Here is a 27,428-nt window from a genome sequence, read left to right on the forward strand (position 1 = left end):
AGAGTACTCACTTCCTACTCCCTACTTGACTGTTTTCAAGCGTGTGTGTGTGTGTGTGTGTGTGTGTGAATATTTTACATTGGGACTGGAGAAACTTTGAGATTTCTTTTTACCCAATAAGCCAAGCAATGCAATAAAATTATATGTTATCCAAGATCTATTACTTATTTGCTTACTTTTTACTGTTAATAGAAAGTTTCTTCAGACTGTCTAGAGGATTATATTCAGCATTATCTAGGATAATATTGCAAACTGATGGGACGATTGGTAAGGACATTTCACCTTTCATTTCTAACTCATCCAACCCCTTACCCCTAGTCTGGTTGTCTTTCAAAACTGGAGTGACCCATCCACTCAGTTTCTAAAGTCAGAAATTTGGGAATCTTTCTTTGGCTCCTTACTTTTTGCTTCATAACCACATTCAGTTTGGGAAATCAATTAGCAAGAATCACTAACAGGAAGGTCTAATAAACTCACGGCAAGAAAAGGTGTGAAAGGTTTCAACCAAGCCCAAGAAGACACTGCGGACATTTATCACACATACTAGAAGACCAAGGTCTCAGTCATGATTTTTAAAAAATGCAGCTTCCTCAGAAACTTAATCCTAAATTACTGGTTGAGTCACACGTACTCAGATCCTTATCACAAACTCTCTGATCCTTCTGATCTTAACCAACTCTGGTGAGAGTCTCCTTGCTGGTCTGATGAAGCAAGTTAGCAGCCTCACTGAGTAGGCAAGGAGCTGAAGGCATCCTCTGATCTCCAGCCCTGGGAGATGCTACAATGTACAGAACAACTTTCTATAGCAAAGAATCTTCAGGCCCCAAATGCCAGCAATGCCAAGGTTAAGAAACCCTGCTATACTTGGTTGCCACAAACTAGGAAATACTCAAGATAATATTTGAACATTATGGCAGGTTTTGTGAAACTATTTGCTTTATGGTTTAATTGTTAAAATCACGACAAATATAAGCATAGCAAGGATTAACGTGGAAAACAGGGCTTTGCTGGTGACTCAGTGGTAAAGAATCCACCTGCCAATGCAGGAGACAAGACTTCAATCCCTGATCCGGGAAGATCCCACAGGCCACGTGGAGCAACTAAGCCCAACAGCCGCCAACTACCGAGCCTGTTCGCCCTAGAGCTGGTGCTCCACAAGAAGAGACGCACTGCAGTGAGAAGCCCATTCACCGCAGCTACAGAGAACGCCTATTCATCGCAACAGAGAAAAGACGGCTCGGCAGTGAAGACCCAGCACAGCCAAAAATAAAGTAAGTAAATGAATAAACATTTCTTAAAAGTTAAAAAAAAAAAAGCCTTCCCTGGTGTCTCGGATGGTAAAGAATCCGCCTGCAATGCGGAAACCTGGGTTCGATCCCTGGGTTGGGAAAATCCCCTGGTGGAGGGCATGGCAACCCACCTCAGTAGTCTTGCCGGGAGAATCTCCATGGACAGAGGAGCTTGGAGGGCTACAGTCCACGGGGGTCACAAAGAGCTGGACACGGCTGAGCAACTAAGCGTAACACTAGATTCAGACGCCCTTTCTCCCCCACAACCCACCTGCTCTTCACTACAATGGTGATAGTACCAACACTTACAAGAATGTGCTATGCAGATTATCTCATTTAATTCTCACAACAGCCCTATGCTGGGCTTCCCCGGTGGCTCAGATGGTAAAGAATCCGCCTGCAATACAGGAGACCTGGTTTAGATCCCTGGGTTGGGAAGATCCCCTGGAGAAGGGAATGGCTACCCACTCCAGTATTCTGGCCTGGAGAATTCCACGGACAGAGGAGCCTGAAAGGCTACAGACCATGGGGTTGCAAAGAGTTGGACATGACTGAGAGACTTTCACACACACGTGCATGCACACACACACACACACAAACATGGAAAGCAAAATTCCATATGGAATTTTATATTGTTTTAATTGTATTTGCATAGCTTAAACCAGGAAGACTCTGACTTGACTTCATCTTACCTGTCTTTTTGAAAGCTAAAATTACACTCTATGAAAGTGCAAATACATCTGGTCCAATACCTTTATGTACTGATTTTTACGCTAGAAAGAAAGATGGATAAACAGTAGTGAGACAATTAGTCAACTACAAGTGGGAAACTCCTTCTGAAAGAGGGCGGCAGCATGGTTGCCGCAGATTTTGGAGACAGACAGGCAGAGTCTGTGTCCTTTCCCGTCCCTTGGTATGTGCCCTTGAACCATTTAACCTCTCTGTCCCCCATTTTCAGTATGGTAGAAATGTTAAAAGAATCAATGTGAATACATGTCAAAACAAAACACCTTCCACAGTGCCAGGAACATCGTGGATATTTCATCGTTTAGTTCCTTCCTAGCTCATGAACATAGGCACTGGGACTTGTTGGTACACCACCTATTTATTTTGTGTTGACCCTCTGTTTACAAAGTGGACAAGAAAGCAAGTCTTCCAGATTAACTGGATCCTTCACCAGGAAGACAGAAGAAGATGCTCTAGAATTCTAGGACTCTGTGACTCAATGACTGTGATTCTGTGGTTCTAGTGCTGAGTAATCGCTAAGGGCTCATTGCCGAGGACTCCTTGTGTGACTGATGGCAGACCATGACTTTGGCTGCAATGTTTATTCACCCACTTTTTTTCATAGAGTTTTGCCATTGAATCATGGAATCATCATCTGAGGTCAAAAAATCAACCCACGTCATCAATGTACAAGCAAATGAAACTGTATTGACTGCACTTCCCTATGGACCTCATAGTTCTCTGCTGGAATTCCTGAAGGGAGAGCCAAAAGTCTTGGGGGTAAGTCTTCTCCCACTCATGGGTCTTCCTGGAAAGGAGACCATAAGTTATTTCTCCAAGTATGTTTGCAGAGATGCTTTTTCAGAGAAGACATTGATCCCCCCAGTTTTCCCTCATCTGTCATCTAAAATGCATCCTTCTTTTTATACTCTTTTTAAAAAGAGATATTCTGTGTATTTGTTCATTTTCGTTGCCATTTGGCTGCTTTGGGTCTTAGTTTTGGCAGGCGGGTCTCTGTTGTGGCGCATGGACTCTTTAGTCATGGCTCGTGGGCTCGGTAGTTGTGGCCTGTGGGCTTCGTTGCTCCTCGGCATGTGGGATCTCCACTCCCTGACCAGGGACTGGACCTGCGTCCCCTGCATTGCAAGGCAGATTCTTAGCCACTGAACTACCAGGGCAGTCCCTGCAGCCTTCTAAGTCACGAGCGTGTACATATAATTGGATATTCAGTAGAGGAGCCAACACATAGCCTACAAGACCATTTCCCTACCTCTCACAAAGTATTTATTTATTTTTAACTGAGAGATAATTGCTTTACAATATTGTGTCAGCCTCTGCCATACATCCTGCAATGCAGAAGACCTGGGTTTGATCCCTGGGTTGGGAAGATCCCCCTGGAGAAGGGAAAGGCTCCCCACTCCAGTGTTCTGGCCTGGAGAATTCCATGGGGCGTGTATAGTCTATGGGGTTGGAAAGAGTCGGACACGACTGCACGGCTTTCACTTTCACTGCCGTACATCAACACAAATCAGCCGTATGTGCACATATGTCCCCTCCCTCCTGAAGCCCCCTCCCACCTCCTAACCCCTCCCACTCCTCTAGGTTGTCGCAAACCGTCCCTATGTTTTGATCAACAAGGGAAATAAAGTTCTGTTTAGAAACATGCAGGGTTTGCTCATGTCTCAGAAATGCTTCTGAGGGCTTATTTAACTCTGAGAAATAGAACGTTCAACTGTCACGAATAAAACCACTAATGCCGAGGAAATCCCTGGCCTGTTTCAGGAGGACCCAGTGATCATCTTTGAATCCCAGCAAGGGGGATGGAGGAAACTCGTGCCACTTGTCTAAATGTCTCATTAAAGAAGCGACCTTGGGCTGTGGGAGCACCTCTCTTGGAGCTAAAAGCCTTTAGAGGTGAAGTTAAACATCGCCTTTGTGTTGTTACAGGCACTGGGAGCTCTTTGAAAACCACCCTCAAAGCTCATAGGGAACTGCAGTGTTGACACGCACATACACAATCTGTCATAAATAGACTAGAGTAAATCTGTGTGCACAGCCTCCATCCTCAGTACAAGAATCCGAACACTACGGGGACAGTTGTGACCCAGGCCACAGAGGTGTGGCCTGGGGGAACCCAGACGCCAGAAGGGAAGCGGAGACACTCGGCGCTGAGGAAAGCCCCGGGGCCCCCAGGACCACCTCGCTCCCCTCTCCCTAACCCTAGCGGGCTGAGGCCCATGGGGTCACTCTCGGCTCTGGACAGGCCTTTGCATCAAGAGGTGGGACATAACCTCACCCCAACCTCTCTGCTCCAGCTCAGGGAACTTCATAAACTTTCAGAGCGCTGGACTGAGGCTGTAATTCTCAAATCAGAAAGAAAAGAAAGTGAAAGTGAAGTCGCTCAGTCGTGTCCCACTGTTTGCGGCCCCATGGACTATAGCCCATCAGGCTCCTCCGTCCATGGGATTTTCCAGGCAAGAGTACTGGATTGGTTGCCATATTTCTCAAAGGCTGTATTTAATGTGGAAAATGTGTGTGTGTGTTGGGGTGAGGATGGTAACAGGAGGCTGGTTCTACAGAAGGGGAGAGAGTGTCAGGGTGAGTAGTTTGGAATCGGCATCCCCGAGAAGCTTGCCGTCTAGGGCAGGGGTCCGTAGCAGCCCATGGTCTGCGAGGGACGGCCGGCAGAGCAGGCGGTGAGGCCCGGGCGGGCGGGCGAGGCTTCACCTGTGTTTCCAGCAGCCCCTGCTGCTTGGCATCACCTGTCAGATCAGAGTGCGAAGGCGGCTGTGGACCGCGCCTGTGAGGGATCGAGGTTTCGCGCCTCTTTGGAGAAGCATCCCCAAACCGTCCTCCCCAGCCCTCCCGTCTGTGGAAGAGCTGTCTTCCACGAAAGGGTCCCTGGTGCCGAAAAGGCGGGGGGCCGCAGGTCCAGAGGGAGAGCCAGACGCATGCTCAAACCTGTGAGATGCAAGACGGCCTGATAACCCCAGAGACGGTCAACAGGAAGGGTGAGCATGAAGGATTCAGACACGGACACCGGTGAGCCAGGGCAGGGAGGCCGCTGGGCCTCCTGAAAACCTGAGTGGTCGGTAAACAGGAGGCGAAGGCACGCAGGCAGGGGGCGACATTCTAGGGGCGATGCCTACGCGCCTGGGAGGCTCCAGAGAGCCCGGGCCGCGCGGCCTCACCGGCCCATTCTTCTCTTCACAGGCTGCCCAGGTCCTGCTCGCCCTGATCACTGCCGGCATCGGAGCTATATTTGCGTTCAATTACTTCAACTTCGCCCAAAGGTTCCCCCTGGTTTTCTTGACAGGATATCCATTTTGGGGAGCATTTATTGTGAGTATTGTTAGGAGCTTTGGAGCAATTACCATAAAGACTGGTTTGAATTGACTCCGGTCCTGAGATAATGAATCCCATGCAGGTGGTCCCCAAGGAGGCCACCCCTTGATAGGGGTGATAGACCCTTGATAGACCACCCCAAGATAGTGAATCCCCTCCATGGCAAGAGAACTGATTCCATTCTGGTCACTGCAATACCACCATCCTCATGGCGATAACCGCTCCTAGGTGTGCAATGTTGAAAAGTTTCCCGGCCCTCGTGTGTATAGTAAGTCATTTGCTCCTTACTGCCGATCCGGGAGGTTAGATGGGTATATATCCTACTTTTCCCTTTGTAAATAAGAAAATGGAATTTGGGAGTAGGTAGTAAATTTAAACCTATCTGGCTAGCACTCACAATCACAGCCTCTCAAAGCTTAAGGAGAATTTTAATACATTATTATGGTTCAACTGCTTCATTATGCCTGGAGATAGTTTTATGAACGTCATTCATCCAATCAATAAAAGAATCATATATATAATTCCTAGTGCAGAGCTACATCTGTTCAATCCCCACAGCCTTGGTTCCTAATCTTATGCCATCATATTTAAGGGTAGACTCATTAGAGCTTCCGCCATCAAAACCTACAGTCCCAAGAGGGCAAGAATGCTGTCTGTTATCGTTGTTGTTACATTCTCAGACCTCAGAATCATGCTTGCTGCATAGCAGGCGTGAATGAATGAATCGCTCAGTGCACAGATGGATGAAATAATGAAGAAATGAGACAACTGTCTCTATTAAAACCCTGTTCTCTTTTGATAAGCATAAATATTCCACACCTTTTCTGAGACACCTACTAGTACTGCTAGTTTTCGTTTCCCAAATGCCAATAACATAAGACGGAACGTGATTTTCAAAGTGCACATACAGAAAACCAGACGGACCGACTCCTCACTCCCCCGTCACGAGAGGACATTCCCGTAGGATACTGTGTGATCGGCATGCGCGAATGACAGTGAGGGTCAGGCACATTACTTTTTAAAGCTCCACTCTTCACGGAAAAGATATTTACTGAGTACCCGTACATCTGCAGGAGGGCCCTAGGCGCTCAGGGCACAGGTAGACTAGGCCCTCTTTGAGAGAAGTGATGAACTGCTCTTAGAAATAGACAGGGTTCGGCATCTAATAGGCAGGTTATAAATGAAAAAGTGAAAGTAACTCCACAGGTATGTTATTACGCTTGTGCTACGCACACGGAGGAGTTCCAGGTATCAGGTGAAGATTTAATGGAAAACTCACCTGTGCTGGGAGGCCAGGGAAGTGCTTTGCACACGGGTGTTCACTGCGTAAAGTAGAAAGAAAGCTCACTCTCGGCAACAGTGAAGCATGAGCTGAGGCCTTGATGTGGGGAAGAGCAGCAGGAAGAAGACAATGAGTCTGTTGCAGTGGCATAAAATGAGGCCAAAAATGTAGACTGGAACCAGGTCGTGCCAACCCTTGTGGCCGTAAACAGAATGTGGAGCTTTAATGCTAGAGCAAGGTTAGTAAGATCTGAAGACTTGTTATCTCTAAAATATTATGTCCCCTGAGTGGGTAATGAGCCCAAGGATGCTAAGAGCAGATCTGGGAGAATCAGCGGGGCGGGGGGGGGAGGCTGCAAGATTCCAGGAATGGAGAGGTGGTACCTTGAACTCTCTAGAGGGCACCAGCAAAGATGAAGGTGGACAGCTTCGAGAATGACCTGGAAGTAGAACGAGCCTGATGGTGACCCAAGGTGGGAGGTGAAGCTGAAGGAGGTGTCAGAGGTAACATTCTGATCCTACATGTCTTCTCAAGGTCCTTGACTCCAAGGCCCAATATCCCCAAAGTGGAAAACCAATTCCCATCACAGAGGTTCTCATTATTGGAACATTAAAAAAAATATGGACCCCCACCTTGGGGGATAGGGGTCTCATTTTTCCTGTGTGGTACTAAGCTCTCTGGGCTTCCCGGGAGCTCAGTGGTCAAGAATCCACCTGCAATGCAGAAGCTGTTGTTCAGCCGCCCTGTCGTGTCCGACTCTTTGTGACCCTGTGGACTGCAGCATGCCAGGCCTCCCTGTCCCTCACTATCTCAGGCAGTTTTCCCAAGTTCAAATCCATTGCATCGGTGATGCCATCCAGCCATCTCATCCTCTGATGCCCTCTTCTCCAAGAGATGTGTGTCCAATCCCTGGGTTGGGAAGAGCCCCTGGAGAAGGAAATGCAACCCACCCAATATTCTGGCCTGGAGAGTCCCATGGAGAGAGGAGCCTGGCAGGCTACAGTCCATGGGGTCGCAAAGAGTCGGACACGACTGAGTGACTAAACAACAGCTAGGCTCTTTGCTTCATATAAATGAGTGGGTCAGATAACACTAGATTCCAGGCCCTGTACTTACTCCGAGCAGACAGGGTTGCCTTCACTATTCCAGGCCCAGCGCCCAAGACTGTGTTTCTTTTGGAGCCCAGCGGGGTGGTACATTTTGGGCCCTAAAGCAGCGCCTGCCTCACCCACCTGACGCTGGCAAAGAGCCCTTGTTGATGCCGAGCACGGCCAGCACAGGATTTCCTCTTAAGTCAGCACCCACTGTCCTTCCCTGGTGGGAGAGACCAGATACGGAAGGTCTGGGAGGGTCACAGACGTGTCAGTTATGGTGTACTCTCCAAGGGAAGTCATGCTGTAGGGCAGTCAAACACACCATCACCTGTTAACCTCTCTCTTTTCTCCCTAACAGTTTACTGTTACAGGGTACCTCACAGGCGCCAACAGTAATGACAAGTGCATGGTAAGTCACTTTGTCACTTCTGTGCGGTTTAAAACTGCCTACTTCTTTTAGACCATCTTTGGGTGGAAAGCCTTGGGTAACAAAGGACCTTCCAGGAAAATCTTTGCCCGTCAAATGTGCAGCTCAGGTCACTGCTATTTGGCAGTCAGCATGAGCCCCGCGGCCTTCCACTGGGTGCCATTGCCTTGGTCAAGTCAACCAAAGGAGTTGCTTATTAAAGACCATTTTTACATCCCTCTAACTGAACAGTGCTTAACTGGGAGTAAGTTTGTGCCTCCCCCAGCTCTGCCCCCAGAGGTATTAGACAAAGCCTGAAGACACTATTGTTTTTTCCTGGCTGCCAAGCGCAGCATGCAGGATCTTAGTTCCTGACCAGGGATGGAACCCACGCCCCCTGCAGTGGAAGCCCGGAGGCTTAGCCACTGGACCACTGGGGAAGCCCCACGCTGAAGACATTTTTGATTGTCACAACCGGGGGCTGGTGGGGTGAGGAGTACTGTTGTTATCTAGTGGGTAGAGACCAGGGATGTTTCTAAACATTTTAAAATATGAGCGATAGTAAAAGAAAACAAAAAACTGTATCCAAATATTTATTGTGTCAAGGTGTATAAACCCTACTGTAACCCACGTCAACCCCAGGATCCCAGTTATCACCCCCCACCCCAACAACAGGCTCCCCAGGTGGTGCAGGGGATGTGGGTTAGAGCGCTGGGTCGGGAAGATCCCCTGGAGGAGGAAATGGCAACCCGCTCCAGTATTCTTGCCTGGAGAATCCCATGGACAGAGGAGCCTCGCAGGCAGTCCATGGGGTCACAGAAGAGTCAGACATAACTGAGTGACTGAGCGCGTGCGCGTACACACACACACACACACACACACCCCAGCAACGGCAGACTCTTCTCTTTGGGGTCTGCCCAAGGTCTGCAGGGAAGAGTCTGGTGCTGATGCCGGGTTACTCCAGGGCTGAATCCAGGCCACCATTCATCGCTGTGTCAAGTCTGAAGGGTTATTTTGAAGATTTAATAAAATACCACATATAAGACAAAATGATAGTTAAATGTTTACATGCCCTTCTAAGCAGTCTGATTTTTTTAAGGCCCTGGAGAAGTAGGCGTTCTCTCAAAGCCATTTTGACTCTTTCTTTATGGTCTTCTGCCAATATCCTCCAGAGATAGCAACAAACCACAGGGGAGTTCTAGGGGGGACGAAGGCCTCCGTCTCCCTCTGCCCGTGGAAATACACACGGACGATGCAGAGGAAGCCTCAGCTGTCTTTCTTCTCTGCACTGGCTTCCTTTTGGAGCTGAGGAATATACCAAGGATAAGGCAGACCTACCCACGGCTCACGGAGATGGAGGCAGACCATTACATCACGGGGATAGCAGTGCTAACCTTGGCAGTGTGGGATCTGGCTCCATCAGAGCTCTTTCTCCGAATTCGAAATCATGTGATCCCTGAATCCTGCTCATCTGTGACGTGGGGACTAACGGGGGTTTGCCTACATCGTGAAACTGTCACGGGGATGAGAGGAGACCACGGCTGGGTACCCTCTCCGTAAACTGTAAAGCAGAATACACCCGAGGGGTTGTTGCGTCAGAGATGTTAGTCCATGAAACGTCCTCTGGGAGCCAAAACAGAGCCTTGAAGGGACCAAAAGACTGAGGACTGAACGAGATGGTGTATCCATGCGCCCCTAGGTATTTTCTGCCAGAATCCCTGTTGGCAGAAAAAGATCTATGTTTGGGGCAAACATTAAAATCATAGGTATACTTCCAAGTTATGGCACAGAGTCACAAGTCCTCCTGGATAGGACAGGGTGTGTAAATGTATAAATGTATCACTGCACTTCCCACCCCAACAGACGTAGCACAATCAAGTATAGTAATCATCCACGGAAATGAGATAGGAGACTTTTCTTTGTTTTTCTTTTAAAAGAGGAATATCCATGCTGGGGTTGGTAATGAATGACACCTGTCTTCCTTCAAAGGAACTCAAGAGTTATATAACTAAACAAAACGAAATAAAAAAAAAAAAAGGAAGTAAAGGGAATAGGAAATTGGTGGGGCTATCTGAACTTTTAATAGCTTGCAGGTTCAAAAAGTGAGAGCAAAAGGAAGGAAACCATTAAATCTCAGTCCACATTCATTGCCATCTGCAAATACGTTATTGATTTGGTTGCTTATGGTTTGACTCCTCTAGGGGGTGATGTAAGCCACAGGAAGGCAGGACCTCATCTTTTGTGTTTACCTTTGTGTCTCCAGGGCTTAATGCAGCACCTGACATGCAGCTGACCCACATGAAATATTTATTAAAAAAACAAGCAGATATGCCCTAAAGTTAGGTGACACCTCTCTCACTTGTAAAAGCAGAAATGGAAATTACAAGAGATTTGTTGATGTGTATAGGGTCCTAGTTTGCTAGGACTGAAAAATCAGTTCTAATTACAAGGCCAATATTCTCTCTAACACACAATTTTGCTTGTAGATTATGAAAGATGACACATTAGGATAGAAAGAACGTTTTCTTTAGCATTAACCACAGAGCACCCCAGGGGCTTCCTAGATGGCACAGTGGTGAAGAATCCGCCTGCCACTGCAGGAGACACAGAGATGCAGGTTCAATCCCTGGGTCGGGAAGATGCCCTGGAGTAGGAAATAGCAACCCATTCCAGGAACCTTGCCTGGAGAATCCCATGGACAGAGGAGTCTGGTGGGCTACAGTCCACGGGGCTGCAAAGAGTCGGACCCAGCCGAATATGCACACAACTGCAGCTCGCCCCTGCTAACCGGATGGCTTCCTTAGCTCCCAGGCTTATTCTAAAACTTGGTCTGGCTTATGACTTTGATGAATTCAGGATAGTGATGGAGCAATTCCTCCCTGAGGGGTATCTGGAAAAATAAAAGCACAAAGACATTCCTGCAAAGTGTTCATTTACTTTGTTGTTATTTTTTGAACTATTTTCCAGGGACAAGGTGCCATGAGCCTGAATCTCATCAGTTCCATGGTCGCGGTGGCTGGAATCTTTCTCACCATCATCAGCTACAGATACCAACACAGATACTGCCAGGGGCCTTCCCTTGAAGGAATATGTGTGATAAGTAGAGTCCTTTACAATGTAAGCGGCCTCATTCTGGGCAACGAACCTGTATCGTCTTGTGTGGACAATGTTCATGATGCATTGACCCATTACTTTTGACTCCTCTAGTCGAGGTTGCCTCAGCATTTGAGCTCACTGTTGAGAAGAGCCAGTGTGACTGAACCGCCATGGAGTCTGGATTTGACTCAGGGTTTTGTCACTTGTATCTACTTCCTTGGGGGCTCAGACAGGAAAGCGTCTGCCTACAATGCGGGAGACCTGGGTTCGATCCCTGGGTCGGGAAGATCCCCTGGAGAAGGAAATGGCAACCCACTCCAGTACTCTTGCCTGGAAAATCCCATGGATGGAGGAGCCTGGGGCAGGCTACAGTCCATGGGGTCGCAAAGAGTCGGACACGACTGAGCGACTTCACTTTTCTTTCTTTCTTTCCTTTGTCACTTAAAAGCTTGCAACCCTAGCCTAGTATTTTGTCTTCTCCGAGCCTCCATTTTCCTCATTTGAAAAATGAAGACATTAAGACTGCCCACCTCACTGGTGTGCTGTGACAATTACTTACACTGGAGCGTGACGAGGCACGGTGTAAGGGGCCAATAGGTTTTAGCTCTTCCTATTGGTATTGATGGGGGTTGGATTCAATTCTACCTTATCAGTCTTCTTAAGGAGTAGAATGATCTAAAAAGTTTGCTCAGTTAATGCTAAATATAGTTGGAGAAGGTGTCTAAGACATTTAATAAAGTGTTTTTTAATAATTTTAGAACATAAATCATTATATATAGAGTTTTACTCATTACAAGAGACAAACCATATCTTTACCAGAAAATATATGGGTTATTTTAAGTATTAATCTGATAAGTATTCAATGACATTATTTTTATGCATGTCAGCAATTCCAAAAGTCCTTTCTTTCTACTCTCTAAGCAAATCCTGGGCTTTCATTCAATCCCAATAAATCGAATATTGAAGGCTTTTGTCCTTGAATGTTAATGAGATTTGACTTGGGTGGATAGAAGTGAAGTGGGATCATGGGAAATTATCTCCCTCAATAAAGAAGGAAAACAGCTATCAGTTACTGAATATGAGGTCTTGTTTAATCCTCATGATTACCCATTAAAGTGAGCCTAGTGTACTCTGATATGTTCTGAAACAAATTACAGAATTAGACTCATAAAAGGTTACTAAGGAAAGTCAGAAAACAATGTAAGAGACAAAATCCTAATTGGACCAAGAACGTGATGCTCCATTATTAGCCTTATCCCTTTTCCTAGTAGACAGGAGGCCACCACTGTACATTACGTTAGTATATACCAGGAAGAAATTGTCTTCTGAGGTTAAATCCCCAGATGAACAGAACTCTGTTCCTGCCCGGCACAGATGTGCATCAGAGCATTAGTTAGCTCCTGCATTCAGAATCCAGGAGACTCTGTTCCAAGACCTCCTATGTACATCACTTCACAATTCCTTGTTGAACACGACCCAAATGTCAAAAACAAACTAAAAATATCCAGGAACAGTGGGCTTTACACATCTCCTGGACTGACTTCTGCCCCAAACACCAATCCACTGTCTACACTGCAGCTAAAGTCGTCACTTAAAAATGCACAGCTGGACAGAATTACTCAATGGCTTCCTGTTAAACACAGAATTTAGACCCAAATCTTAAAAGATTTATAAGACTCTAACACATCTATCTGGCCTAACTTTCTAGCATTATTCCAGGCCGTCATCCTCGCTACATGCTCCCCCCGCCACCTTCTAGAATTCTTTAAGGGGTCTAGACCACTTTTTCTTTCTTCAAATGTTCCCCAGCCCAGCACCTATCTTTTCCCACCACCCGCTGAACTCCTCCTCATTCTGTAATCTCAAACCTCATGTCTTTAAGAGGGTGCTTCCTGATCACACCTCTGCCCATCCCAGGGCAGGTCTCCCATTATATCAATAGTAGTACCTAGCTCCCATGTTTTTTCATAGCACTTATCATAATTTAGTGAGGCAAATAATTGCCTAATTATTTGTCACTGTCTGCCTCCCTTACAATGACGGAAGTTCCACAAAGATCAAGGTCAGACCATCTTGTTCACCAGCTGAAGCTGGTAAATTCACAGTGAAAGTCACTCAGTCATGTCCAACTCTTTGCAACCCCATGGACTATACAGTCCATGGAATTCTCCAAGCCAGAATACTGGAGTTGGTGGCCTTTCTGCTGCATATATTGTGGTTTTCTCAAAAAAGTAAATAAACAAATAAAAGGAGAATATTTAAACTTTTGGCTGTGTTGCAGGGAAATCAAAATTTAGACAGACTCTTGTCCAGGGTTAAGTGTAAAAGCAGACCCAACCGCAGCCATCTCTTCTTGTTTCCAAAGGCTAAACTTTTTGGACACCATGCTATTCCCTGCTACTTCTCCCTACTTTAAGGTAACTAAACATCACCTTAAAGCAGAGTGTGCAAAATGGCAATCTATAGGCTACGCCAAACACAAAGTATGTTCCATGTGGTTCACAGAAGTGAACAAATAACTGGAAAGTTTCACACTAACAGTGTGCATATACAACTGCCTTAGGGATGAGAAGACTGCGAGGCATCAAGGTCCCCACATTCCCACATGGCAACTATTGCCTGGACCTGAGTAACGGATACTAAGGGATATACCTCTCCTCTCCTTTCTCCCCTCCTGTTTCACCCATTTGAGATGGCTGTCCGGTGCCTCTATAGGCACTGGAGTTCACTATCCCTGCTTATCAGAAAGACACACACAGGATGAAAACCGTTCAATCACTGATGGCTCCAGACACATCTAAAACATGGGCTTTCCCATGCTTGGTCATACTGTGTAACTGGTCCTTGGTTTATATCTTTAAAATGACTTTCATTCCAAATGCCGTATATTTATCTCCATTATTTACAGGGAATTTTGTCGGTCTTACTGATCATTAGCATAGCAGAGCTCAGCATTGCTGTGACGATCGCCTCCTTTAGAAGCAACTGCTGGGCAAATTCAAACGAGGTGCGTTCAGTGATGTTTGTGAGTATGGATTCCTACTGGGACACGTCAAGGTGACCTCCAGCCTGTTAAGTGAGCAGAGCTGTAGTCTCCGGTGCTGAATTACAATTTCTAAGTTTAGGAAGATCAAGGAGGGACAGACTTAAAACTGACGGCTCACTCCGCACGTGGAGACACACCATGTTGCTTTTTACGCCTCTATCTGCCATCCATAGTCTCCCTGTTCAGACTTAACTCCGTACCTCCCTGTCGAAGAAAATGAAAAACAAGACTAATGGGGATTCATATTATTGTAACATGGGGAGCTGATACCTGGGCCATAAAGCTCTGTGAAACAACCCCCTCAACAGAGAGGAAGAAAGCTATTTAAGTGATACCAATAGTATTCATAATAATCACTATAGCTTACATTTATTGAATGTTCACTATGTTAGTTATTGTTACAATCACCTAACACAACTTAATCTTAATTAAATTATTAAAGAATCTTTATTTTACATATGAGATAAATTAATAATCTAATTGAGGTCTCCTCATATGTGATGAGGCACTTTTGCTGTTTAAAAGATTCTCTTTGTCTTTCAACAGATTAATTAAAAGTTGCCTTGGTGTGTGTCCCTTTGAATTTATCCTGCTTGAAGTTCATTGAGCTTCTTAGATTTGTAGATGAATATTTTTCACCAGATTTGGTAAATTTTCAGTCATTATTTCTCTGAATGTTATTTTTGCCTCTTTCCCCTTTTCTTCTGAGATCTCCACGATACATGTGTTGGTCTGCTTGCTCATAGCTCACAGGTCCCATAGGCTCTGTTCACTTCTCTTAACCATTTCTTCTTTCTGTCCCTCAGACCCAATAATTTCAATTGTCCTATCTTCAAGTTCATTGATTATTTCTTCTGACTGCTCAGATCAACTTCTGAACCCCTCTGGTGTGCATTTTTATTAAGTTTCTCAGCTCTAGAAAGTATTTTGGTTCTGTTTTGTAATTTGTATCTTATCTATGTCTTCATTTTGTTCATATATCATTTTGCTATGTTTGCACATGATTTCCTTCAGCTCTTCTAGGGTCTTTAACAGAGTTGTTTTAAAGTGTTTGTCTAGTATATCTGAAGTCTGGACTTCCTCAGGTACAGTTTCTGCTCATTTGTTTTGTTGGCTCAGTCAGTAAGGAGTCCATCCACCTGCAATGCAGGAGACCCGGGTTTGATCCCTGGGTTGGGAAGATCCCCTGCAGAAGGAGCTGGCAGCCCACTCCGGTATTCTTGCCTGAGAATCCCATGGGCAGAGGAGCTTGGCAGGCTACAGTCCCCAGGGTTGCAAGTCAGACAAGACTTAGTGACTAAACAACCCCCACCCCTGAATAAACCGTATTTTTCTGTTTCTTTGTAGACCTTGAGGTTTATTTTGTCGAAAACCGGACACCTGAATCTTATAATGTATGAACCCTTGGAATCAGACCCTCCCTTTTCCTCTGGGTTTTCTCAGGGAGAGGGCTTGTTTGCTTTTATTGTTGTAGAGCATCTCTGTGCCAGAGAATAGCCTGAGGCTGAAAGCTTAAGAGCGTCTCAGGACTTTTCTCGGCATGTGTCTTTTCCTGGGTCTGTATGGTGGGCTTTAGCATTCTCACATATACATAATTGTTTCTGAACATCAAATCAAAACAAAAATAGTTGAAGATAGGGGTAACTTCCCGCAAAGCTGCCTCAGCCGATACGGACTGAAACAACAGCATCCAGCCTCTGCACTTGCACCTCAGTGATGAGAAGCACTGATCTACAATCAAAACACGGAAACCGGGTATTTGGGAGACAAGGGCCTGATTGCCCATCCTGACTCCAGCAGGTCACACCAGGAACATGGGTGGTCATCGCCCAGTTTCCCACCAGGGGCTGGGAGTGGGAGATGAGTGGTCGCTGCTGTTCTGAATGCTGAAACTGGCTGACGTAACTTGCCAGTTTAGCAGCCGAGAGGTCCTTTGGAAGCTGCAAGTGTTCAGACTCCAGAATTTCAAAATAGTTAGTTCAGTTTCTGCTAGTATGATTATTGCGTAGATGAATAGACAGATTCCAGGGGTTTCCTATTCTGCCTTCTTCCCTGTGATTTCTCTAGAGTAATTCTTAAAATCAAGTAGGGTACATCGTCTTTGTTCTTTTTCAAAATACTTTTTGGCTGTTCTAGGTGTTCAAGATTTCCATATATGTTTTAGAAACTATCAGTTCCTACAAAAATCTTCCTGGGATTTTGATTGGAGCTCTGTTGAACCTATAAATGATCTGGAGAAAATTGCTTACTCATAATATTCAGTCTTCTTATCAATGTCTATGATATGTTTACATTTTCTTATATCTCCTTCCATTTGTCTGAGCAATAGTTTGTAGTTTTCACTGCATATTTTGTTAAATTCACCCCTAAGTATTTCATGTCTTTTCTTGCTATTGTACATGGCACTTAAAAATTTTACTTGCCAGATGTCCATTCCTAGAAAGAGAAATGGAGTTATTTTTATATATTGGTATGTTATGACCTTATAAAACTTATTAACTCTAGTAGCTTGTTTATTGATTTCCTAGACTTTTCTAGATAGACATCTATTTTTCCAGTAAAGACACTTTTATTTACAAATGTGTTCCTTATTTTCCTTGACTTACTGAACTGTGTAGAGCCTCCTGGACATTTTTTTTTTGAATGCTGAGCATACCCAACCTTTCCTTGTTTCCAATCTTAGGGTAAAAAAATGTCACAGTTTATCCTTAAATATGATGTTACCCTATAGGGTACTCATGGACTAAATTTATCCTAGTTTGCAGAGAATCTTTTATTATAAATAAGTATAAATGTAAAGTTTCAACTCACATGTAACATTTTTATTATATTATCTGAGCCCAAATACCTGGTGCATTGCTTTTTTCTTGATACAAGTACAGAAGATTATAAAACTCTGTGGGACACTCTAGGAGCAATATTAAAACAAGTTGCTCACACTGAATAACTATCCAATTTAATTCTACCAACAGAGCTTTGTAATTGCACAGCAATATGCAAGCTGCAATAGAAGATGTAAATATATTATATAATATGTACCCTGATCTCAAGAAGAGGAAAAGGAAGTGAACTCTTAATATTTACTGTGCCCACCACTGTGCCCACCATGGTACCTAAAAACATTATTTCTTACAGTCTTCAGTTGCAACCACTCTGAAGTAAGGTATAACTGAAGTGGTTCTTACAAGGAAGCATAGGTTAGAGTGGTTAAATAGGAAAGCATGGGACCTGTAATTCTACTTCAGCGTACGAATCCAAGTTCACAAGTTAACAGCTCTTGACACCAGTTGGATCACTTAAAAGCTCTCTGAAACTAACTCTTTAAGTCATAAAACAAGGATAATAACCTCATACAGATGTCATAACAACTAGCTGACATGACTTTGGAGCCTGGCTTAGCACCTGGTAAACTTACTAAAATCATAGCACTTAAATAAAGTGAGATAAGCTATAACTCATGGCTCCAAACTGCTCTCTTAACAAATGAATGAATTATAATGAAATGGAGCTTTGGGAATAAGTAAAAATTCAAACATCTCCCTTAAAGTACCAGTTATCTTCACATAAACGCCCTCCAACAAGGATGACATATAGCTGTGGAAACAAATTAGAACAGTGGGGAATGCTAATGTGAGAATGTGGACAGTCACATTCTGAGCCTGTCATCCATCCACTGGGTCACCACAATTAGGTCATTTAATCACTTAGGGGTCCAGCTGCTTCATCATGTAAAACTGTAGTCTCTTCTGACTCTGTTCAGTTCAGTTCAGTCGCTCAGTCGTGTCTGACTCTTTGCAACCCCATGGACTGCAGCACACCAGGCCTCCCTGTCCATCACCAGCTCCCGGAGTCCACCCAAACCCATGTCCATTGTGTCGGTGATGCCATCCAGCCATCTCATCCTCTGTCGTCCCCTTCTCCTCCTGCTCCCAATCCCTCCCAGCATCAGGGTCTTTTCCAATGAGTCAGCTCTTCACATCAGGTGACCAAAGTACTGGAGTTTCAGCTTCAACATCAGTCCTCCCAATGAACATCCAGGACTGATCTCCTTTAGGATGGACTGGTTGGATCTCCTTGCAGTCCAAGGGACTCTCAAGAGTCTTCTCCAACACCACAGTTCAAAAGCATCAATTCTTCGGCACCTAGCTTTCTTCTCAGTCCAACTCTCACATCCATACATGACCACTGGAAAAACCATAGCCTTGACTAGATGGACCTTTGTTGGCAGAGTAATGTCTCTGCTTTTTAATATGCTATCTAGGTTGGTCATAACTTTACTTCCAAGGAGTAAGCGTCTTTTAATTTCATGGCTGCAATCACCATCTGCAGTGATTTTGGAGCCCAAAAAGATAAAGTCAGCCACTATTTCCAGTGTTTCCCCATCTATTTCCCATGAAGTGATGGGACCAGATGCCATGATCTTAGTTTTCTAAATGTTAAGCTTTAAGCCAACTTTTTCACTCTCCTCTTTCACTTTCATCAAGAGGCTTTTTAGTTCCTCTTCACTTTCTGCCATAAGGGTGGTGTCATCTGCCATAAGGGAGGTTATTGATATTTCTCCTGGCAATCTTGATTCCAGCTTGTGCTTCTTCCAGCCCAGCATTTCTCATGATGTACTCTGCATATAAGTTAAATAAGCAGGGTGACAACATACAGCCTTGACGTACTCCTTTTCCTATTTGGAACCAGTCTGTTGTTCTATGTCCAGTTATAACTGTTGCTTCCTGATCTGCATATAGGTTTCTCAAGAGGCAGGTCAGGTGGTCTGGTATTCCCATCTCTTTCAGAATTTTCCACAGTTTTTTTGTGATCCACACCATCAAAGGCTTTGGCATAGTCAATAAAGCAGAAATAGGTGTTTTTCTGGAACTCTCTTGCTTTTTCGATGATCCAGCAGTTGTTGGCAGTTTGATCTCTGGTTCCTCTGCCTTTTCTAAAACCAGCTTGAACATCTGGAAGTTCACTAGACTTCTATTTAAAAAACAAACAAACAAACAAACATATAAAGAAAACAGACAGGGTGACTCAAACAGCAGAATTTTATTTCTTGGAGGTCTGCAGGCTGGTAAGTCCAAGATCAAGGCTCCAGCAGGTTCAGAGTCCAGTAAGAGCCCATTCCCTGGTTTATGTCTTCTCACTGTGTCTTCATATGGCAGAAGGAGCCAGTGGGCCTCTGAAGTCTCTGTTATAAGGTCATTAACCCCATTCATGACGGCATGGTTCTCATGATATAATTTATCACCCAAAGGCCACACCTCCAAATATAATCACATTGGAGATTAATGAAAATTAATTAATTTCCATCCTTCAGTTCAGTTGCTCAGCTGTGTCTGACACTTTGTGACCCCATGGACTGCAGCACTCCAGGCTTCCCTGTCCATCACCAACTCCCAGAGCTTACTCAAACTCATAGTCAGTGATGCCATCCAGCCATCTCATCCTCTGTTGTCCCCTTCTCCTCCTACCTTCAACCTTCCCCAGCATCAGAGGCTTTTCAAATGAGTCAGTTCTTTGCATCAGGTGGCCAAAGTATTGGAGTTTCAGCTTCAACATCAGTATTTCCAATGAATATTCGGGACTGATTTCCTTTAGAATGGGCTGTTAGGATCTCCTTACAATCCAAGGGACTCTCAAGAGTATTCTCCAACACCACAGTTCAAAAGCATCAATTCTTCGGTGCTCAGGTTTCTTGGTAGTTCAACTATCCATACATGACTACTGGAAAAGCCATAGCTTTGACTAGACGGACCTCTGTTGGCAAAGTACTGTCTCTGCTTTTTAATATGCTGTCTAGGTTGGTCATAACTTTTCTTCCAAAGAGCAAGCGTCTTTTAATTTCATCACTGCAGTCACCATCTGCAGTGATTTTGGAGCCCAAGAAAATAAAGTCTCTCACTGTTTCCACTGTTTCCCCATCTGTCATTAATTTCTATCGTTGCCCCCTCCAAAATTCATGTCCTTCTCATATGAAAAATACATCCTTTCTATCCTAGTAGCCCCCAAAAGTTCTTTCTTGTTACCGCATCAACTTTAAAGTCTAAGTCCAAAGTCTCAGCTAAAACATCATCTAAATTAAATACAGGTGAGAGTTAAGATATGGCTTAACCTGAGGCAAATTCCCTCTAGCTGGGAACCTGTGAAACCAGTTTATGAAACCAAGCTTCCAAAATACAGCAAAGGAATGGGCATGGGATACGCATTCCCATTCCTAAAGGGAGAAACGGGAAAGAAGGACAGATAGGTCTCAAGGAAATCTCAAACCTGACACTGCAAACAAAACGACTTAAACCTTAAGGCGAAAGAAAGGTCTTCCTAGGTGATGCTCTGTCTCCCAAGCTCACTGGGAGGACCTTAGCCCCACAGCTGAGCAGGAAGACCCCGTGGCCACTTCCCCCTGGGCGCTGTGGCTCGCTTGGGCTGGGGCCCCATGCCTGTGGCTGCCGGCTTGGGGTCCTGCGCCGGTGGCTCTGTGTTTTGAAACCGAGGGGGCGGTAGCCACGTCCCTGTGGGTCTGCTGGGCACAGTGCCTGCAGCAGCTCTCAGTCTTGGCCCCATCTCAAGGCACGAGGTGAGGGCCTCTCGACTCTGCCTGAACCTGCGAGTTGGTCCATCCTTTGGAAACGTTCGTCAGGGACCCTTGCGCTCAGGGTCTGTGGCGGGAGTAGCAGCCCTGGTGATCTCGGATGACTTTGGGGGTCATTCTTCCTTTGTCTTGGAGAATCGCTTCTGGCTACTGGTGAGAAAGCTGATCCACAGTACTTTGCTTATCAAATCAGTCACTTAGTCTACTCTCTTATTTTTGGCTGGCTGGCTGGGTCTTTGTTGCAGCTCATGGGCTTCCTTAGCTGCAGTGCGTGGGCTCTCTAGATGTGCCGTGTGGGCTTCAGAGCACACAGGCTCAGCTGCTCTGTGGCATGCAGGATCTTAGTTCCCTGACCGGGGATCAAACCTGTGTCCTCGGTATTGGAAAGTGGGTTCTTGACCACTGGACCACAAGGGAAGTCCCCACTTGATCTACCCTTAAATGTTCTCATTTTTTTGCAATACAGATGGACTGAGAATTTTCCAAACCACAGAGTTCCACTTCCTTTTGGCTTAACAATTCCATCTTTAAATCATTTTTCTCTTCTCACAGTTTACTATAAGTCATGAGTAGAAGCCAAGCCTCACCTCCAACACTTCACCTAGAAGTTCAGTTCAGTTCAGTCGCTCAGTCGTGTCCGACTCTTTGCGACCCCATGAATCGCAGCACGCCAGGCCTCCCTGTCCATCACCAACTTCCGTATTGGAGTTTCAGCTTCAGCATCAGTCCATCCAATGAACACCCAGGACTTGTCTCCTTCAGGATGGACTGGTTGGATCTCCTTGCAGTCCAATGGACTCTCAAGAGTCTTCTCCAACACCTCAGTTCAAAAGCATCAATTTTTTGGCACTCAGCTTTCTTCTCAGTCCAACTCTCTCATCCATACATGACCACTGGAAAAACCATAGCCTTGACCAGATGGACCTTTGTTGGCAAAGTAATGTCTCTGCTTTTTAATATGCTATCTAGGTTGGCCATAACTTTCCTTCCAAGGAGTAAGCGTCTTTTAATTTCATGGTGCAGTCACCATCCACAGTGATTTTGGAGCCCCCCAAAATAAAGTCTGACACTGTTTCTACTGTCTCCCCATCTATTTCCCATGAGGTGATGGGACCAGATGCCATGATCTTAGTTTTCTGAATGTTGAGCTTTAAGCCAACTTTTTCACTCTCCTCTTTCACTTTCATCAAGAGGCTTTTCAGTTCCTCTTCACTCTCTGCCATAAGGGTGGTGTCATCCACATATCTGAGGTTATTGATATTTCTCCTGGAAATCTTGATTCCAGTTTGTGCTTCCTCCAGCCCAGTGTTTCTCATGGTGTACTCTGCATATAAGTTAAATAAGCAGGGTGACTATATACAGCCTTGATGTACTCCTTTTCCTATTTGGAACCAGTCTGTTGTTCCATGTCCAGTTCTAACTGTTAAACTTCATTGCTTGCAAGTTCTATCTTCCACAGAATACTAGAATGTAAACACAGTTCAGCCAAGTTCTTAGCCACATTATACTAAGATCACCACCTCCTGGTTTCCAATAACATTTTCCTCATTTCTGTCTGAGACCTCATCAGAATGACCTTTATCATCCATATTTCTACCCACACTTCATTCAGGATTACTAAGGTGTTCTCTGAGACTGAAGTTTGCTCCCCAGCTCTCCTTTTTTTCTTCCTGGGCTGTCACTGGAATTGCCCCTAATGGTTCATTCACAATAATATAAGCCTTTTCTAGCATGCCCCTCAAAGCTTTTCCCACTTCTACTCATTACCTGGTTCCAAATCTGCTTCTGCGTCTTTGGGTATTGGTTACAGCAGCGATCCCACTTGTTCGTAACAGACTTTGTCCTAGTCCAGCTGGGATGCTGTGGTGAAGGTGTGTGTGCACACACGTGTGCTCCGCACTCGTTCCATGTCCGACTGCGATTCTATGGACTGCAGCCCACCAGGCTCCTCTGTCCATGGAACTTTCCAGGCAAGAATTCTGGACCAGGTTGCCATTCCCTCCTCCAGGGGCTCTTCCCAACCCAGGGATCAAACCTGATCTCGTGCGGCTCCTGATTGGGCAGGTGGATTCTTTACCACCGAGCCACTTGGGAAGCCCCGTACGAAAGGCTGGGTAGCTTAAATGACAAAAATGTATTTCTCACAGTTCTGGGAGCTGGGAAGACCAAGATCAGGGTGCTAGCAGATTCTGGGTCTAGTGAGGACCTGCTGCTTGGTTCACAGATGGCAGTCTTCTCATGGAAGAAAGGACAAATCACAGGGCTCTTGGGCGTCCCTTTTACAAGGGCACAAATCTCATTTATGAGGGCTTCACAGTCATGGTCTAACCACCTGCCACAGATTCTAACTTGCAACACCACACACTGGAAATGAGGTTTCAGTGTCCGGTTCTGAAAGGACGCATTTGGCCCACAGGACCTACGCACCGTCTAGCAACATCTCCCTGCTCACCCCCTGCCATCACACTTGCTACACCCCTGCCTTATGTTTTCGTATTCACTCTTCCCTCTCCCTGGACTTTGGTTCTGTTCCTTTCTTCCTTCATCTTACCTTTACACCCAAGGAATTTCTGTTCATCCATCAGGACACAGACCAAATATCTCTTCTTCAGTGAATTCTTTGCTGGCTCTCTCAGAATTAGGTCCTCTTCTACATTCTCATGAAGCACACAGTACCTAGTTCTATAATAGCATTTGACAAACTGTATTGTTATCCATTTATATCTTGACCTATCTATAATCCTGAGCACAGTTATAGGGAAAAACCCACTTTGACTATGTTTGATCTCAAGCATCCAGTTCATCTATAGTAGGTGATAAGTAAATCATTATAAACCTGAATACATGAATATTGAGTAGATAATTTAAAATATCTTAGAAAGTGAAAGTGTTAGTTGCTCAATCCCACTTCTTTGCGGCCTCATGTATTGTAGCCTGCCAGGCTCCTCTGTCCATGAGATTCTCCAGGCAAGAACACTCGAGTGGGTTGCCATGTCCTTCTCCAAGGGATCGAACCCTGGTCTCCTTCACCACAGGCAGATTCTTTACCATCTGAGCCAAATCCTAAGTATGGGAAGACTATTCCAGACAATCTCAATAAACTCTTCAACAGATGAGATAATAGAGGCTGAAGACTTGTCCATAAAAAAAAAAAAAACAGTGAGTTGGGACTTCCCTGGTGGTCCAGTGGTTAAGCTTTACTTCAGGAGGCATGAGTTCTATCCCTGGTCAGGGAACTAAGATCCCATACAGGCCGTGTGGCATGGCCAAAAAATAAATTAAAAAAAGGTAAACATAAATAAACAAAACTGATGAGTTGATGGTAAAAGCAGTCCTGGGTTTGTTTTCTGATTCCTCGTGTAGATTTTACTTCCTATCTACTATCTTAAGGCAGAGAGAAAAAATAATTTGGGACTACAAGAAGAAAATAATGTCAAAGATGATTCTGTTCTATTGTTTCCCTTGCCCTTTGGTTTTATAGATTGTGTTTTTCTTGCCTTCGGATGTTACTCAAGAGAGTGAACTATCTGTTCCTGATGAAAATGCTGTCATACAATTTGAGCTACAAGAAGAGTCTACAAGTGATGACTCAACGGCAAACATAAAACCTGTTTTCTTTGGAGGCTATTCATTCTTCAAGTTAAGAGTCACAAAAAATCAGTTTACCTTCCAACATGCAGGCAGGAGAGGCAGCAATAGTTTCAACACATCTTCTCTGTTTATGGCAGATGAACAACAGAAATACATCCCTCAAACTTTAAGCCTTTATGGGGAAGAAGTGGAGGTGAAACATTTGCCTCCTGTCCTAGAGAAAAAGCCCTCAGAAACCATGATGAATTCTGAACCACTGAATGATGAAGACCTACGAGCTGCTATCACACAATCCCCAGAAGAGAAAACTCCATTGTTGCAGGGCCAAGCCTCCAAACCCCAACTTTCTCCATCTTATTCTGTAAAAAGTGTCCATGATTTACCACCCCAAGACTTGCCATCCCAAGCTTCGAGAGCTGAAACTTCGCCAGAACAAGACTTGCTATCTGAAGCGTCAACATCTCATGTCACAGAGTCCCATGGAACCACATCCCAAGACAAGCAATCCCAGGGCATACCACCACAAAACACACAGTCCCATGACATGCTATCTGACTACCTACCGTCCCCAGACATGCCTGCCCAAGACCTCCCTTTCCAAAGACAAGCCCTGCCATTACAAGCCATACCATTTGGAGCCACCTCGTTCCTGTCTGTGCGGTCCTCTGATATGCAACACCTAGATCAACGGTCTCTGGATTTTCAACTACAGAATGTCCAATCTCAAGAACAGAGAGCTGTGCATTTATTATATCAAGACATTAAATCGGAAGTCATGTTAATGACTGAAGAATGGAAACCTGAGGAGGGACTTCAGAGCAGGAGACCATCAAAGCAGCATTCCCAACTACAGCAAAGCAAAGGCTGTCCGTGTGCAAAACAGAAGCCCCTTGACATGGACACTCAAGACCAACCGTCTCCAAGGAGGAGCTCCCTAGACAAGCACATCAAAAGCTGGCTGTCTCCAAAAAAGCAATATCTAGATAAGGAAATTCAAGTTAGTCAAACCATACTGCAACTCCCAGATCAGCAAGCTGAGAACCTGCGAATCCAAGAGGAGAAACCCCCAAGACAGCTATACCAAGATATGCAAATCCAGGAATACCATGATTGGCAGTCTCCAGACAGGAAAGTCCAAACCTGGCAATCTTTAGGCCAACAATCCCAAGAATGGAGAACTCAAGACTGGAAAAGTAGAGAATGGGAAAAACGAGAACGGCAACTTGAAATGCAGCATTCCCAAAATTGGGACTTCCAGACCTGGCAAACCCAAGATCTACAAGTGAAAGAATCCCGAAAGCAGAGATCTCTATTCCAAGAAACCCAGACTCTGTATGCCACTATTCCATCTGATCCAGATGAACAATCCCAAGATGTTCTACGAGAGAGTCAGCACCAAGATAAAGACCAACAAGACCTTCAATCCACAGGAATACAAAAAGAAGTTATGGAAACAGATGCTGTGCAAACAATGGACATCAAATCAGAGGAGCTGAGTTGTGGAAAAAGCCAGACTCCAAGTGACGTGCAATCAGAAGATGCGAAGTCAGATTTTAACTGTTTCTCCTACCAAAGCTCAGTACAGGAACTTCAGTCCACAGGAAGTCAAAAACAAGATGTGGAAACAGATGCTGTGCAAACAAGGGACATCAAATCAGAGGATATGAGTTGCAGAATAAGTCAAAGCCCAACTGACCTGCAATCAGAAGACATAAAACCAGATTCTAACTGTTCTTCCTACCAAAGCTCAGTACAAGACACGTATCATGCCTATATGTCTGATAAAAATTCAGGACAAGATGTGAAACAAGACACATCAAGTTGCTCAGCTGTAAGCAAAGGAGACCCGCCTTTAGCGTCTGCCTCCTGTGACTCAAAAGAAAGACAGCAATCTGAAGACTCGGGCTAATGTGCAGACTCTCCCACACACTGCACCACTCCTAGTTTTGGAACCAAATTAGGGAAAAACAATCTTCAACCTATGTTCTCAGGTGTGGTTACTACCTTATTTACTCACCAGAAAACAAAGGGCATGCAAAACACTCAAAGGATGTGTCCTTAATTATAATAAAATGACAACAAATATTAATACTATATCAGAACTTTCTGGGGGTGAAGAAATAATTCACATTTAAACTCTGTTATCAAGGTTAGTGTCTCGGTTTATGATCACTAATTCCTTTTACAGCTTAATATTTAACGGACTTGCTCTTCCATGGTGCTAACACGTTTTGCCTTCTCTTTGTGTATTATAGAAGCTCAGTAAGTCACCAGGAAGAAGTCTGCACGGCTCTCCAAGGGCTCAAGGACCGAAAGAGTTGGCAAGGAATAAAAATCAATCCCACCACGATTCTGTCTGGCTGTTTCCAATCGCCCAACTTACTCCCCCCTCCAAATCTAAACATGTGTTGAGGATATGGACTTTGTTCAATTAACGAGATCGGATGTGGCAGTGAGTACAGAACGTGGTGAAGAGAGAGAGAATAAAACTTACCTAGAGACAGGGAAGTAGGAGGCCGGGAAGGGGAGAGATGCAGAAGTCACAGTAGAAATTATGACAGACTCATGAAGCGAGTGAAACTCTACTGCCCTTCATATGCCTCCGGTCACCACTTCTAATTTCATAAACTCATGACATACAGCTTCACCCTCAGTGGGCAAAGGAAACTGTGGGACCACAAGCCATCAGTTACCCTCCCTCCTCCAAGCCTGGTTACATCTGCAATCTTCTTTCTCCTTGAACTGTGTTTGATACTTTTGGGGTTATTCACCAGCCTTTTTCCCCCTGCTAAAATTTACCACCCTTGTTGACTTCTGCATTTTTTTTTCCTTTTTCTATTTCAAGAAGTTTAAAATAGTATTTCAGGAATATCTCTTCAACTTCCTTCTTTTTTGAAATCACGGACACTCTCATAGTTCTCTTGTATTCTTATGACTACCCCAAGATTGCGCTATATCTATGTCTTCTAC

General features: G+C 44.8%; 1 protein-coding gene and 1 long non-coding RNA gene across 2 annotated transcripts; one reads left to right on the forward strand and one right to left on the reverse strand.

The window, feature by feature from the left end:
* Positions 1 to 1,206: 1,206 nt before the first annotated feature.
* MS4A14 (membrane spanning 4-domains A14) lies at positions 1,207 to 26,785 on the forward strand. The gene is made up of 7 exons (XM_043482287.1): positions 1,207 to 1,271; positions 2,641 to 2,795; positions 5,229 to 5,357; positions 8,095 to 8,145; positions 11,110 to 11,259; positions 14,147 to 14,245; positions 24,349 to 26,785. Exons 2-7 carry the CDS (start codon positions 2,658 to 2,660, stop codon positions 26,365 to 26,367), a joined length of 2,586 nt encoding a protein of 861 aa, XP_043338222.1. The 5' UTR covers positions 1,207 to 1,271; positions 2,641 to 2,657; the 3' UTR covers positions 26,368 to 26,785.
* On the reverse strand, positions 8,911 to 27,174 carry LOC122450122. Its single transcript, XR_006272063.1, has 3 exons — positions 26,953 to 27,174; positions 9,722 to 9,860; positions 8,911 to 9,143 (listed from the first exon to the last, which is right to left on the reverse strand). It is a non-coding gene; the product is annotated as an uncharacterized LOC122450122 (long non-coding RNA).
* Positions 27,175 to 27,428: the final 254 nt, after the last annotated feature.

Source organism: Cervus canadensis, chromosome 11 (genome assembly GCF_019320065.1).
Source record: "Cervus canadensis isolate Bull #8, Minnesota chromosome 11, ASM1932006v1, whole genome shotgun sequence".
Lineage (NCBI taxonomy): Eukaryota > Metazoa > Chordata > Mammalia > Artiodactyla > Cervidae > Cervus > Cervus canadensis.

What these genes read in the sequence shown, in the direction of transcription:
- MS4A14 (XM_043482287.1), top strand. Translation starts at nt 2,658, where the DNA reads ATGGAATCATCATCTGAGGTCAAAAAATCAACCCACGTCATCAATGTA. An exon ending in CATTTTGGGGAGCATTTATT is followed by an intron (nt 5,358 to 8,094) that starts GTGAGTATTGTT and finishes TCTCCCTAACAG; the next exon opens with TTTACTGTTACAGGGTACCT. An exon ending in TAAGTAGAGTCCTTTACAAT is followed by an intron (nt 11,260 to 14,146) that starts GTAAGCGGCCTC and finishes CATTATTTACAG; the next exon opens with GGAATTTTGTCGGTCTTACT.